At 41.8% G+C, this 15998-nt stretch overlaps 1 protein-coding gene across 9 annotated transcripts in view; it reads right to left on the reverse strand.

Moving 5' to 3' along the window:
- Positions 1-1934: 1934 nt before the first annotated feature.
- Map4k4 (mitogen-activated protein kinase kinase kinase kinase 4) overlaps positions 1935-15998 on the reverse strand; it is a 150703-nt gene continuing 136639 nt past the window's right edge. For 7 of the 9 annotated variants that reach the window (XM_059244036.1, XM_059244041.1, XM_059244038.1 and 4 more), the window contains 9 exons: positions 14671-14788; positions 14192-14362; positions 10775-10918; positions 8107-8241; positions 6257-6357; positions 4090-4239; positions 3409-3568; positions 2479-2618; positions 1935-2260 (listed from right to left, as the gene is read on the reverse strand). In XM_059244036.1, the coding sequence (XP_059100019.1) occupies positions 2177-2260; positions 2479-2618; positions 3409-3568; positions 4090-4239; positions 6257-6357; positions 8107-8241; positions 10775-10918; positions 14192-14362; positions 14671-14788 (1203 nt within the window). In that variant the 3' untranslated portion in view covers positions 1935-2176. Of the gene's footprint in view, positions 2261-2478; positions 2619-3408; positions 3569-4065; positions 4240-6256; positions 6358-8106; positions 8242-10774; positions 10919-14191; positions 14363-14670; positions 14789-15998 lie in introns of all 9 variants that reach the window. The other 2 variants (XM_059244039.1, XM_059244035.1) reach the window with 1 other exon arrangement.

Consider the following 15998-nt stretch of genomic DNA (forward strand, 5'->3'; position numbering starts at 1 on the left):
CTGCTCCTTGGTATTTGTAGCTTGGTGTGTCTTCAAAGCCATCTGCTCACCTTTCCCCGCACTCTAAACCCAGGGAAACGGCTGTAATCACCTGAACAGCTCTGTGTCATCTTGATCCACGTACTGGCCTTGGTGGTACCTCTCATTTTATGAACAACCTGAGTGTGGGTAGGAGACTGCCAGCATTAGATTTTGAGTTCTTTGCTTATGGGATAGTCCCAGTCTCAAGTGGGATTAACTCTTTAACCTACTCTAGGTTAACCACAACTAGAGAAGAAAACCTGTCTTTGTTGGTATTTACAACCAACCACGTAACTGCAGTTCTAGGTCTTTGCAGACTTTTGTTGTTCATAAAACTACTGCACCAGGAGTAAGAGAATGACAGGTGCCTGAACGGGACAGATGGGACAGGCTTGGCACTAGGTACAGATACCTGTTGCATGGGGCAGGGGAACAGATGGATCATGCTGTAAAGGAAAATGAACCGTAGAACAAGCCTTTGAAACAACAAGCTTCTGTTTGGGGAATGAAGCATACAGCAGCTGTCCTAAGAGCCCCACTTACAGCAAGACGGCAGGGCGGGACTCAGCAGGACTGTCCCTTCACTGAGACTCTTTTGAGCATCCTCAGAGGAATGGAGTGATGACCATGAAGCCATGAAGCAAATTATTACAAGACATTTATTACAAATGTCACAGACATATTCATAAAGAAAAATTAGGTTAAAAAAACCAGAACAAGAGAGCAAGTGAGAAAACAAGAAAAGCCAGGGCTTCAATATTACACCTAAAACACAGGGAGATGGCATCTTTAGGAATAAGTAGAATTAACTACATTCTTAAAATAGTTTTAGTGCATTGCATTTTTAGAAAAGGGACATACCCTCACCCCCAAGAAAAGGTTCCTGAAACAATGAACAGTTTGTGTGACTACTCAAACGTGACCACCTGCCTGCTACCAAACCCCAATTGAGAATAATGAAGTCTCATGTGTTCATGATAGGTGACAGCTGCCCACCGACCGCTAACCGTGAACCTGGTGAAAATGGAGCGTTCTGCTTTCCAAAAGCACGAGGCTAGTGCCCGCCTCCACGGACAGCTTTGCTTGTACCTGATTAGACTTGTGACAACTTCAATCAGATAGTTTTGGTATTAAGGTTAAATTAAATATTAATGTTTTCTGCCAAATCCATAAACTAAATCACCTCTCAATGCATTAAAAACAATGAGGTAGGCAAAAAACAAAACAACAACAAAAGCCCACAGGAAAGTTGACTTTTCCTACTGCAAGTGCAGACCGTGGTGGAGCTGCTGTTGCTATTCCAGGCTTAAACAGAAATTAAACCTTTAGTAGAGGCAGCGCTAATACTGTCACACAACCAAGTTCTGGCCGGCGAACAGGACACACACGTTTTCCTTCTCTTTCTTTCTCTCTCTCTCTCTTTTTTTTTAAAGAACCATCTGCACAATTTAGGCAAAACTTGGTACACAGAAAAATGACTCAGTTCTTGGCCAGGACAACCCCCTCCAAAAAATTTCAAAGAAACAAAATGGGACCCCTTATCCCGCCCCACCCACCCTAAGCCCCACCCACAAAAAGTTCTCCTAGTAACTGTGTCTTTCACATTTTATAAATATTAACTTCTTAAACCTGCACCTTCTTCTTTGTCCACATATTGTCACATTACAAAAAAAAGAAATGTCAATTAAATACATTGTTAATGTTACTATATTAAATCTGTTCTCTGCTTCAGCAAGCTGCTTCTTACACCACTTCTCACCTCCTTGTGCCCACTGCCAACATCTGATGGTGTGCTCATCACAACCTTCAGACACTCACAGGCCAGAGTCACTCAGAGACAAGGAATCCTGGAGCTGTAGAGAGACGCCCTCTCTGGTCTGATGCTCATCCCCAAACACTCCTAGCACCGATGGTAGTCTAACAGCACCAGCTGCAATGCAGCAGCCTTGATTTATTTTTGAGGAAGGAAAAGGAGAGAATGGGAAGAAACTGGCAAGAAGTGTAGGAAGGAGGGGAGAGGACCCAACACGCAAGAGGCCTGCAGAGACAGCTGTCCTGGCCGCACCCTCGCAGCTCTGAGCTCCAGTTGCAAGGAATTCCAAGTTCTCAGGGTCTTGACGGCTCCGGGGGTCAGTGATCCCAGCTCACACTGCCTCTACCAGCTCAGAAGAGAAGTCCTGCCTAAGGTCATGAAATATACCTGACTGCTGCCACCAGACCGAACGGAGGCAAAGAACACCTGCAAACACAACCGAGAGAGGGCAGTTAGCAGTCACTCACCACCTCCTAGTGCCCCCCCCCACCCCAAATATGCCTAAAAAGCAATGTCTAAATTTTCCTTAATTAATTTATTTTAGAATTTTCCAGAACTGCAAGGAAATTCACCATCAATGTCCATAAAGAATAAGCCACTCTAAAAAGAGCCACAAATACATAGAAGCCATAAGGAAACATTACCTTGTCATTGCGTTCACATAAGAATTTTAGTCTTTGAGCCCTTTTGTGCATAAATACACCATCCAAGTGACCAGTTTCCACAGATCGTATCTCTATCGCCTTCTCTCCCCAGCCCATTGTCTGATTCGATCGGATATATGCTTTTAGAGAGGGGAAAAAAGAGCATTAACATGAAGAACCTTGACAGGATGTTTCTGACACACATGCACATCTACCCGAGTGCCTGGCATGTGAGGACTTTGGTTTTTCAGGAGTTCTGCCTTGGGGCTGGACACCTGTCAATCACTGAAAGCCAACCTCCCATGCACAAGCCCTGGGCTCAATGGGCAGCACTGACCAAAAAGGGGGAGCGTGCCTTTATGCCTCGTCTGTCAGGGGAAGTAGTTATAGGAACAGTAATGGAAAGAACAGATTTCCCTAGTCCTTTCATGCAACTTCTGGAAATAGCCCTGGTGTGTGCTTTACTGTGCACGTCTCATCAGCCCAGCCTTGGCAGAAAGGGAGGAAGCAATGATGAACAAACAGTGTAGGGACGGAAACACAAAGCCCTGAAAGGGTCAGACAGCAGCCTCCGTTCCCGGCTACAAAGCAGAAGGAAGACTATGTAGGAGGCTGTTTCTAACTGGGACTCTGTCACTCTCAAGAGCAAGCCACATTTCTTTCTCTGATTTGCTTCACTCCACACTAATTAGTCCAAAAAAAAAAAAAAATCTGTTCTATTTTATATAGATAAATTAAAGGTCAAATGAGAGCTAGCAATAGCACATCTCTTAAAAGAACCCAAGAATTACTTGGATTTTGTTTTAACCTTCTCCTATCTGCTGATAACCACCAAATAACCAGAAGGCACGAGTGACATGCAGGTTAGTACAATCAACAGCTGTGGTCTTGGTGGGCCTCTCACAAACGCCTCTTCGTGATGCATCATACCTACAGATGTCGGCATCTCTCCCCACTGCAGAACCACGTCCTTGGTTATCCTTCCATACGTGTTTACATAAACCCCCTCGTCTTCATAGCACACCAGAAGCTCCATTCCGTCCGTGTTGGGGAGAATAATGATTGCATGGGGTTTGATGCTACACTGAATCTAGAGAACAGAAACAAGAAAGCATGTTTGTGGTTATCTCCAGCCCCATGAAAGTGCTCAGTAAGACTGTCTAGAGAATGCAGTAGTGCTATATCCCCCTGCCCAGACCCATCACAAATAGGTACGAGTCTTGGGAAATCCATGCAATATCCAACCCCAAGTCTACCATTGATAGGTCATGTACTCTACAGACTCACATTTTTGAGTCCCTGGAAACATAACTGGGTAGTAGACTTATTTGAGAAACATTCCAACCCAGGGTGTTCTGGCCTGACAGCATCCCATGTTAGTGAAAGCAAGTGCTAACCGGTCTTCAGAAGGCCTTCACAGAGCCAGGAAAGCAGATTTCCACTGTTCCTGAACATGAAGCTCCTGAAAATGGTGCTTCATTTAAATACTCACCCTACATGGCGGGGAAATGAGGAACCCCTGCTTGTGTTAGTTCACTAAGCAGAGTAAAGGGAAAAGTCAAAACAAAGTGAAGCCAGTCAACCAACCATAGAGTGTGGGTTCTTTCTTACGTGTGTTGGTAGATAAATGTCATAGACTGAGCCTGAATCCACATCAACAGCATGGAATCCAGCACAGGATCCATAGATCACTTTCAACCTCTGGCCTTCCTCAACAGTGAGATCCACCAGTAATGGCTTATGTACCAGTTCTCCAAATGACTATAGAGATAATCAAGACAGAAGCAGGAAGACAAATTTACAGCATCAGATGAGACACTAGCTACAGGCATCTGGTTTATCATGTGACGATGCTAATTAGCATCTGGAAGACACTTCTTCCCTCCTAACTAGCAGAAGAACGCTCTGTCCTGTCCTGTGGTACTTATTGAATAGAACACATGCAAAGTCAACAATGAGGACTTGGCACAACACAGTATTTGAATATTAAAACACAGCGGGGGAGTGAGAAGCTGTAGGGGTCGTGGCACTGAGAACCTGAGCAGGGCTGCTAGTATGAGAGCTATAGACTCTGTGTGACTTGACCTGGAGAGCCTCTGCTCCTCATATCAATACAGCTCACAGGACTAGGATAGTGACTGGAATAGTGAAGTAAGGTAATGCTTATAAAGCAACATGCACAGCATCTGGCATGTAGGACTATTAAGATTAGATTCCAGAAGACAACGTAGGTAATTTTCTAATTTACTCTCTTTACTCACTCAGTAATACTAGATTTACCAAACATGCTAACCCTACTGACTCTGACTCACTGGGGGATCTAGCAGTAAGCACCCCCTTAATTCAAATTTCTCAAATATTTGAAACTTACTCTTTCAATAAACTACATCAAGATTATTTTAAATACAATCATTTTAGATGAAATAGTGTTTCTTACCCTCTATTAAAATGTCCCTGGACTATTCTTAAGGTTCTATATCTCAAAATAGAAATAATTATTATGTCTACCTAATGCTAGAATAATATCAATTTCAATTAAGAATTCTATATATTAGATTTAGGGCAATCCCTAAAATAAATTTCTAAAAATATCCACAGAAAAATGACTGTTAGTTCTCTGAATCTGGGGATGTGGAAGCTTCTGGAGTATGAAGTTTCCTGGAAGTGTTCCATATACTACCTCTTATCACACACACTGGAAGTGAATATAAGACCAATTATGAGTACGTGTAAACTTACAACTAAAACAGTCCAAAGTTTAGCACAAACGTTATCACTTCACCCAAACTACACGTGGAACGGTAAAATCATCTTACTGTAAGTATCAAGATGCTGTTAAACTGATATATTTTTTTAAAGACTACTCTTTTTTTTAAAAAAAAAAAAAGATTTATTTATTTATTATGTGTACAACATGTATGACTGTAGGCCAGAAGAGGGCACCAGATCTCATTTCAGGTGGTTGTGAGCCACCATGTGGTTGCTAGGAATTGAACTCAGGACCTCTGGAAGAGCAGTCAGTGCTCTTAACCTCTGAGCCATCTCTCCAGCCCGATATTTTTTAAATTTAAATAAAAACAGGAGCATATTATACATATTTTAACTTCCTTCTTCCATTTAATGTATAATGTCTATTGCTTATATCATTAATAATCTCTGTAATTTATTTAGTTATTTTTTTGGTTTGAGATAGAGTTTTGCTATGTGTACCTGGTTGACCTTGACTCCATAACAATCCTCCTACCCCAGCCTCTGGCATGCATTATCACACCCAGATTATTACTTTGTTTTTAAACTGTACTGCACTAAACACATCTACTCTACAACTGATTTTTGTTGAGCCCTTTTAATCACATATCTGGATCTTCATCACATCTGTCTTTTCATGACTATCTACACATCATCATCATCATCACCACCACCACCACCACCACCACCACCACTATCACCACCACCACCATCATCATCATCATCATCATTTTGGATTTTCAAGACAGGGTTTCTCTGTGTAGCCCTGGCTGTCCTCGGACTTGCAGGGATCCACCTGCCTCTGCCTGAGTGCTGGCATTAAAGGTGTGTGCCACCACCGCCCAGCTGAAGATCTACTTTGTAAGGGAGGGTGCAAATACCATTTGGGCAAAATGATCATCCGAGACCTAAGAAAATTGTTACACACTCTTATTATGTTATAAATAGCTTTTACTTTGACAGTTATGTTATATTAATATATAGCTTTATATTTACTATTCCTAAGCCAATTTAAAACTGGTGGTTTTACCTTAAAGGCCATAAATTTGTGATATGGCTTTGGTGCCCACGCATAGACTTCCACAGAACTCTTCAAAGCAATCACCAGAAATTTGATTCTTTCATATTTTACTGAAACAGAAAAAGTGAGAGAAATACTATCAGTATTAACACAGAGCCATAAATTCTTTAGTTGCCATCTGCAAACTTTATAAATATGCCTTTGATTGCTCATCCAAAAAGCAAGGAATTGGGGTGGGAACCAAAGAGCTCAAGCTACACACTTGGCTTTTCTAACTCTCAGTGTGTAATTCACATTCCTAGATCAACTGTAAAACAACAGTAAATAGTTTAGCTGACGATCCTAATGGCTTAGATTCTAAGTTAATTCTTATTAGCAAGGGGAATGCCAGGCAGCCAACGCTAAAGCCTGGAGGACTCACTATTCCTTCACAATGATACCAATGTGACAAGCCATCGAGGGGCTCACACAGACAGGAAAACGAAAGGAGCAAAGCAGTAAGTGCTGTTTGAATGATACAACGTCCACAGATAGTCCTGTTCCCAGGTGTGTCCAAAGCACATGCGATGTGTCCTGGTTTTCTCCACATGCCACCCACTCCGCATGAACTGTCTAATGTCATACGCTATTTGATTAACTGTGGGTCCAAGGACTTGCTATTTGATACAGCTTTGTTAAATATCACATACTGTCAAAAGTTATACAAGGAATTCTAAGAGGCTGGCCAATGAATGCTATTAATAGACTTTTCTGGAATGATGAAAATCGTTCTATGTGTACTGCTAATCCCTGTAGAGAATACCACAGCTACCCACATTGAGGAGGTAGTAGGGCCATATGGGAACTGAATTAAAGATTGCTAACTTTGATTAACTCTATTTAGCCTTCTGCTCAGTACGATGACTCCTGTAATAATCATTAACCAGTGAGCCCAGTGCAACTGCAGTCTGCACCTCAATAAAATATACAACACAAATCATCACCCAACGGATTCTCAACCTTACCCAGACAAACTCTATAAAACCACAGCATCGGCTCTTAAAACTGGAACCTGGTTGTGGTCCGTTATTTCCCATTGATTTCTAACCAGTCCTTTCATTTCTGTCACAGGCAACAAAACTTGGTTGGGCTTTGTTTCATAACTTTGTGAGAATCACGGAATGTTCCAAGGGAGGAAAATGCCAACCACAAAATAGTTGCCAAGAAACAACAACTAGCCAGCCAGTCATTGATGAGTAAGGACTATGGTAGCTCTGTACAATGTACTTAATTAAAAGTAACAAGTACCGGTGAAATTCTCCAATGTTCTCCTAGGGACTGCTAAGGGCCTCCCGCACACTCTAAGTAAGAGCCGAGGGGTAAAGAAGGGCTCAAGGTCAGAGGGCTGAGTGTGGCAGCACCTTCTCAGGAGAATGAGGACTGTCAAGGAGGGTGGGAAGATGCTCACAGAAGAGAGGTGTAGGGATGACTGAGGACAGTAAGCAGAAAGAACAAACTGCTGTACTTATAGATGAACAACACAGTGAGATGTCTAGATGAGACCTCAAGATCAGAAGATACCTTACCAGTTTCTTACCAGCTTCTTTTTTTTTAAAAAAAAAAGATTTATTTATTTATTTATTATGTATACAGTGTTCTGCCTGCATGCCAGAAGAGGGCGCCAGATCTCATTACAGATGGTTGTGAGCCACCATGTGGTTGCTGGGAATTGAACTCATGACCTCTGGAAGAACAGCCAGTGCTCTTACCCGCTGAGCCATCTTTCCAGCCCTCTTATCAGCTTCTAAGAGTACAGTAATTAAAGACCAAATCCTAATTACACCGAAGACACAAAACACTGTGACTCCATGAGAACTTACCAACTTTATAGTGTACACATCCTTCCAAATCGCCCACAGTGGTCCACCCTTGCTTCTTCTCAACTTCTGGATCATTATGAAGGATTTTATTTCTTAACCAGGATAAATAGTAGACACGTAACTTATCCTTTTTGCCTATCAAGATAAATATAAGTATTTTACATGCATAGTCAAAAATTAATCTTATCATTAATAACAACAATATCCAAAAGAAACAGTACATACATTTCCTCTAAGGGAATTATTTACTATCAGTTTTATCTGAAATTTGTATTGGGCTACTCTGAAGCCCTTTAAAAATTACCAATGTTATGTATAAGCAGGCATGTCTAGAAGGATAGGTTTTGAAAGAATAATGAATTTTCACTTACACCGATAGATCATAAAGCATACAGTAGGAATGCTTTTGGTTATTAGCATATATTGTATGCTAAGGACAGAATGGTGGGTAGCAGGCTCTTGTGTAGCTCTGGATGAGAGCTAGGAACTAGAAAGACCAAGGCAGGAAGGGTTAGACAGCTGTGGCTTTCTGCTCCACTCCTTGTCTCCTAAGTCTAATACCATTAGCCAAGGATGTAGCCTATAGAATGAAGTCTCCATAAAAGATCAGAATTACAGAATTAAGATGAACTTCCAGATAGCTGAACATGTGAAAGTGCTGGGAGAGAGTCCATCTGGGAAAGGCATGGAAACTTCTTGAAATAATTATAGTGATGACTTTGGATAACAAGCCTATTATACAAAAGTCAATTACTTTCCTATATATGAACAGTAAAAAAAAAAAGAAATTGAAATTTCAACACTAAATTGAATATCAACACTAAAGAAATAAAATAGGCATAAATCTCATAAAATAGCTCTTTTAAAAATCTATTTAAGGATAATTATAAAATTCTTGTCAAAGATGTCAAAGAATTAAACAGAGAAATACTTGTGTTCATGGATAGAAAAACGCACCATCGGTTCTTCCAACCTGAATTACAGATTCAACACAATTCTAGCCCAAACCACAGCCACGTTATCTGTGCATATCATAAACATCCTCTAAAGCTTATATTCAGAGGCAAAGCAGTGACATGGAACAAAATACTGAATCAAAGTTTTTGGACAGTTTTTGATTTAAAGATTTACTATACACTTGTTTCAGTAACCAAGACAATTTGATTATTAGCAAAAGAAAGAATAAATCAATTAGTGGAATAGAAGGGCCCAGAACTAGATGAATACAAACACAGTGAACTAACAGCAAAAGGAAGAAGCCTCTTCTAAAATAAACAGAATGCTGTGAATGGAAGTGAATCTGTTTGCAAGCCTTCAGTGTTTCACAGAAATAAATTACAAGTGAGCCACAGACTTGTGAAAATCCAAGCTAGCTGCTTCTAGAAGAAAGCATATGTAAAATCTAGATTGCACCAAAAGAGCAATCCACGAAAGGAAAACAAAACAAAGAAGGTGTTTGATTTCACTAAGGAGTTTGTTCTTCAAGATATTGGTAAAGAGAATTAATAGAGCAGCCACAGTGAGGGAAAAAGTATTTTCAGAGCACATGTAATAAAAGATTGCTATCTAAAATATTCTTAAAATCCAACAGTAGGGGGGAAAAAAGCAGCCCAGCTGCAATATGGGCTAAAGATCTAAGCAGACACTAAGCAGACACCTTATCAAGGAAGAAACAGAGAAGGTAGATAAGCATGAGAACACACACACACATCACCAGGGGACTCCACATTAAAACAAGATGTCACTCCACTAACCAATCAAGATGGAAAATCCAAAACACTGATGATCTCAGACATCAGGGATGAGGTACAGAAACTCTCCTTCCCCAACTATCAACTGTGAAACAATGGAGCCACTTTGCAGACAGCTCAGTAGTCCTTCAGACTTAACAACACTTTTGCCCTGTGTTTCTATTAGTTGTGTTACTTGGCTCTTTACCAACTACATGAAATGAAAGCTTACATTCAAGTAAAAAGCTGCACACAAATGCTTATCTAGCAGCTTTCCTTATAACTTCCTACCTGGAGGCACCAAGATGTTATTCCATAAGTGAATGGATAAACAGTGACACATCTGTATGAAGGGGCATTTAGCAATATAAAAGAGAGATACTGAACCACAAAAGACATGAAGCAGTCTTAATTTGAATGTGAACTGCCAAAGGAAAGAAGTCAGTCCACATATGACATGATCCATACAGTCAGTCATACAAGATTAGAGCTATATGAAGCCAACGATAGGACTTTCTAGAGTAGTAAAATCATCAAAAAGTTGGTCAGCTGTTACTAGGAACTCAGGAGAAAGTACAAATAGCACTTTTGTAGGGCACTGAAACTAGATTAACAGAATAATGGAATATATGTGTCAAAGTATAGTTGTCAAAACCAAGCTAATATACTCCACAGCAATATAAACTACATGTTTTAATTGGTAATAGCATAGTATTACTAACAAATAAAAATAACGTACCACAAGTGCACCACATAGAAAAGATATTAGCAATAGTGGCAACTTGGGTGCATGTAGTGGCTGTGTACATCTCACAACATGCAAACTCCCAATACTGCTGTATCTTATTAGCCAGTAGTTTGAGAAGGAGCCGAGTTCAGCATGTAAGGCTAGACACACTGTGACTGATGCTGTTGATTCTGCTTTACAAAACACTTACCAGATATTGTCACCAGGACATTTAGGCCCTCGAGAACATCCATTTGCTGGAACCGTCTTCTGTTGATCAGAGGATACACTTTCCCTTGGCCACTTCTGTCCAAGAGCATCAGACCACTCTCTGTGCCGACTAGCAAATTCACTCCTGTTTCAAGAACACAGAGCAGCCTACACTTTAGGTTGTGTTTGCATGGAGCTGTACCATAAGGAAAGGGAAACATTCTCTATTTGAAAGGATGATAGCTTCCTTAATTCAGAAAGAAATGCTCAGAAGAGTCAGGTTAAAGCAATTCATCCTTGCCACACAGGGAATGACAGTGATATTTACTTAGGTATGGAAATGGATGAGGAAGCCCCATCACCTTACCTGTTCCCTACATCCTTCAGTCCTGAGGGTGCTGCGAGCTCACTATTTCTTAGGTTTTACAGATCTGGTCACATTAGACACTTGAGAAAACCTGCATCTGATACCATGGCCTCACAACTGGCAAACTTCTAGAATGACTTCCAGAGAAAGCACTCTGTAATCTCCACCGGCTTATGCGCTGGTCTCCAGCACAGTGTCCACCAGAAACAACTGCACTCTTTCCTCGTCTTTCTTTCCATTGCTCGGGAACGCTAAGGCAGTGTGCCTTCCCGTGACTCACTGACTGACCACACTCTGTGGACTGCTTACTCCTAGTCAGGAAGCACCCTGCTCCCATATACTTTCTCTGCTTCTTCCAGGGACACTAGAGTTGCTACCTAGCTCATCACACACGTGCCCATAGATGTCAGGCAACAGCTCAGAAAGAGGGGCTCCTACTGCCATGCCTGACTCCCCTTCTCTTTCACACACTACAGACTTCTACTGAAACCAGACTGCCTATCTGACAGAGCTAACTAACCTGGCCACCAAGTCCACGTGACAGTCTTCTTGTCCCTTCTTTCGGTCCTTCTGCTCTGATCTACCATGCTTTCTGACCAGTTTACAGCTGATGGACACAGGCCTTAATTCAGACTGTCCAGATAACCTCCACTTTCTCACAAGTGTTCATTTTCTTCCAACACAGAGTCATGCTGTGCCTTTCCAATCTACACCTCCCAAGATGCAGTGTCCAAATCTCTGGTCTGAACTCAGGACCCCATACTTCTCCAGCCAGCAGGCTTCTTCCACTAAAAGCCTCAGTTAATATTCAATACTCTCTTTATTTCTGGAGGTAGTGGACTCTCCTTCTAAATTCACATATTTATCCAAATGTTGTGCTTCTTTGGTCTAAACCCTTCACCTTTGAAAGCATCTTCAAACATGGAGCATTGATTTATGCTCCCAGGGAACTAAACACATTCATTCACACCAATTTTCTAAGCTGGGTGTAAACTCACCAAGACAAATAGCAAAGTACTGGTGCTCTTACAAAGTAGCTGATAGGTCAATAATCCTACATAGATGAAATGGGGGGTGGGGAGGTCAAGACAGTTTGTTAAAGGGTAGCAGTCTATAAAACAGCTGGAGAAAATTGTAAGAAAGTCTCTAGAATTTGGTAATTTTCCCCCAGTATTAAGTCATTATCAGATTTGTGTAACTACTGAACACTTTGTTTCTAAAAGAGTTTTGCTGGAAGTTTGTGAATCTGTAAAGACATATGCTCTAAGTCAATGCTCTAAGTTTACTTGATTCTTACGTTAAAGGGACTATCCACAGGAACACTATCCATGCAAACAGACTAACACAACACACGGCATGGCACGGCACGGCCTGCAAACTGAACAACCCTTTCTTGATATTGCTTCTTGTCAGGCATGTGATCACAACAAGAAAGAAACTAAGGTCACAGTCTTTTCAGATGACCAACAAACTAGACAAAGTACAGAGAATGGGGCCCAGGACTCGCTGGGACATTAAAGGGACAGAATGTAACATGAAGGTGTGGCCAGGCCTGACTTTTCTGGATAAAATGATGTCATCTGCAAAGCATTTATTACCAGTTTCAACATAACTGACATGTTTAACACAATCCCTATACCGAATATGATGTAATGTATAAACTACATGAAAATCCTTCAATATGAATAAATGAATGACAGCCTGCCTCCTGAAATAACAGCTACTGACATCTACTGAGCAAGAGCAGTGTGCTAGGCGTACTTCTGTGCCAGGTTCCTGCTGTATGGTGTCCAGAATCCCTTAAATGGACAGTTGTATTTTATCTAGAGCAGGGGTTCTCGGCCTTCCTAATGCTTCCACCCTTTAATACAGTTCCTCATGGTGTGGTGACCCCCAACCGTAAGATTCTTTTGTTGCTACTTCATAACTGCCATTGTGCCACTGTTATGAATCGTTATGTAAATACGTGTTTTCTGATGGTCTTAGGTGACCCCTGTGAAGCAGTCATTCGACCTATAAAGGGCTCGTGACCCACAGGTTGAAAACCACTAGTCTAGACAGATAATAAAGTCCTTATTGTGTGACCATATGAGCTGTAAAACAGTCATGACATGGCAGATCCTGACTCCAAGAAAGCAGGTGTGTCTGCCGTGAGTGTGGACAGCTCTTCAAAAGACCTTGGTAGAGGGCGGAGCAGGAGCTTCAGAGCCAGATGAGGGAGAAGGGCAGGCTGAGTGGTGAGAACAGGGGCTGAAACGCTGTAAGGTTCTAAAGGTAAAAGCTGAGCCCTTGTATCAGCCTCACTTATTTCTCCCAAAAACAACAGAAAGGAGTACAAAAGGCTGGGATGGGGGAGAAGAAAGCTGATTTACTACTGCAGGTGATGTGGTGGCTGTGATTTCAGGGAGCAGGACTGTAGAGAAGTATGTGCTATGGACCCCCAGGAGACCTCATGCCGTTTGCAGGTACAGTAGCAAGGGAGCAAGAGACTGCTCTGGGTGGAAGCAGGGTACTTTGAAAGCAGAACACAAACCGTGGGACTAGATGTCAAGGTAAGGACAGGATGGAGCTGGCAAAGGCAAGTTTGAATTTGAGAAGGGAGACCTGAGTGTGCAGCAGACCCCTGGCTACTGCCCTGGGTACACACATGTAAGACAAGCCAGGCTGACAGTCCCTCTGCAGAATGCTTCTAAGAGTCTCATCGGCAACTGGTCACAGTCACAGACAAAAGGTGAGCACGAGCATTTAAACTTCACTCTTCCCAGGCTAAGGACCAACTCCTGTTTCATCCTCACTGCTCCTCTTCACAAGGGGAGGTGGAGCTGGTCACTCTTTCCAACATCTTATGCTGAAAGGACTGCAGTCACACACATGCACTCTGATCCATTACACACTCAGCTAAACATAAGGCATGGGACACGAGTCACAGAAATCCTAAGTCCTTCAAAAAGAAAAGAAAAACACCCTGCACTATTCAAACAGTGATTCTCTGAACGACAAATCTGTTCTTCAGAATAAAACTATGTAATCAGACAGCAGTGAGATACCTACCCCATAAGGCAGCACACAGAATCTCCGAGTTAAACCTCTTCTTGTATTTACGAATCTCGGGGGTATCGCTCTGTGGCCTAGTGTTTGTGGGGTTCACATTGACCACTGAGCCTTTCCGGGTAGGGTCTTGCCTTATGGCTTCTGGTCTCATTCCATCACAGGAAAATCCCACTGAAACATAGTACATTTGAAATCTTATCTTCTGTACACGTACACAACAGCCCTACTCCCTCAGTACACCCCAGATAATAGCCACATGCTGTAACTGACACTTTCTCAAAGAAAAGGCATTCTGTAAAAAGTACGTGGAAAAGGAATGAACTACGAGGCGCATTGCTGAACAGGCAATCGGAGTGGAATGGACTTCTTAGCGGAGGTCTGTGCCATGAGCAACCATGCTATGCCTAAGCCACTCGGGAAGCTACACAAGGGACCAGATCTTGTCTGTCAGCTGCTTTCCTTGTTGCTGCTGTACTTACCCACGGAAGTAACTGTTGTTCCACTAGATGGAGAAATCTGTAGTAACCTGGGGTCTATAAAAGGTGTAAAGGAGGAGGAAGATTTGTGTTTCTGGAGTGTGCTACTAGCGGATTGAGTCTGCAATGTAAATTTCAATTTCATTAATATAAGAGACATTTCAAATGTGAACATTAAAGACCATTTCAGTCCACTTATATACAAAGTACCACTTCCCAATCCAAGCCCTCCTTCCTGCACCGCTCCCCAAAAAGGCCCAGCAGGCATTTCAACTGCCATATCTCTTCCTTGAGATGCACATCTAGGGCAGTGATGCTGCAAGCTACCAACAAAAGAGCAACTTCACGATCAGCTTTAAAAAAATGAATGGAAATTCTTAAACAGCATCTGAAGTGTCTTAACATCAATTCAGTACTTTCTGAATTTATTTCTCCCACCAAAAAATAAAGATGTAATCTACTATCTACTGTGACAGGCTACTGGTGTGATCTACTACCTACTGTGATAGACTATGTATGATCTACAATCTATTGTGACAGACTACAAGTATTCTACTATCTACTGTGACAGACTACTGGTGTGATCTCCTATGTACTGTGATAGACTACTGGTGTGATCTCCTATGTACTGTGTTAGACTACTGGTGTGATCGCCTATGTACTGTGATAGACTACTGGTGTGATCTCCTATCTACTGTGATAGACTACTAGTATGACCTACTTTCTACAGTGATAGAAAATATTAGTATGATCTGCTATCTACTATGGTAGGTGATTAGTGTGACCTACTATCTATTGGCACAGACTATTGATAAATGCTTCTTTTGTTGTTTATTTTAAATTGAGCCTCTTCCAGAAGTTCTTCCAGAAGGTCTGGCTAATGCTGCTAAAAGGTGCATCACCATTAAGCCCACACCACACAACAGGGGCTCATTAGTAAACACACAAATGACAATAGGCATGACCTTCTGATCTTTTAGGAGCACTGGTGTTAATCATGTAACTTAAAACCAAAAAAAAACAAACAAAGAACAAAAGGCTCACAAAGGAAGTGAAACAAGTTGTTAAGTGGAAATGCAATGATGATTAAAACCAAAGAGAAAAACTTGCCAGTTTAGTGAGTTTAGGGTTACAGTAAGATGGAGCGTGTGTGAGAACCAGACAAGGAGTGCAAGCACAGGTCTCTGGGACAGATTCCATCCGATCAAGTGCCTTTCCTCTACTTGCTTCCTCTGTGGGGTGCCTGCAAGTCACCATGTCCTACAGCCCATGCCACCCTAAGATTCCCCACCTGACAAGGTTGCCATCTCGCAGGCTTCTCTCCCTGCCCC

This window comes from Peromyscus eremicus, chromosome 16_21, assembly GCF_949786415.1.
Source record: "Peromyscus eremicus chromosome 16_21, PerEre_H2_v1, whole genome shotgun sequence".
In the NCBI taxonomy this organism is placed as follows: domain Eukaryota; kingdom Metazoa; phylum Chordata; class Mammalia; order Rodentia; family Cricetidae; genus Peromyscus; species Peromyscus eremicus.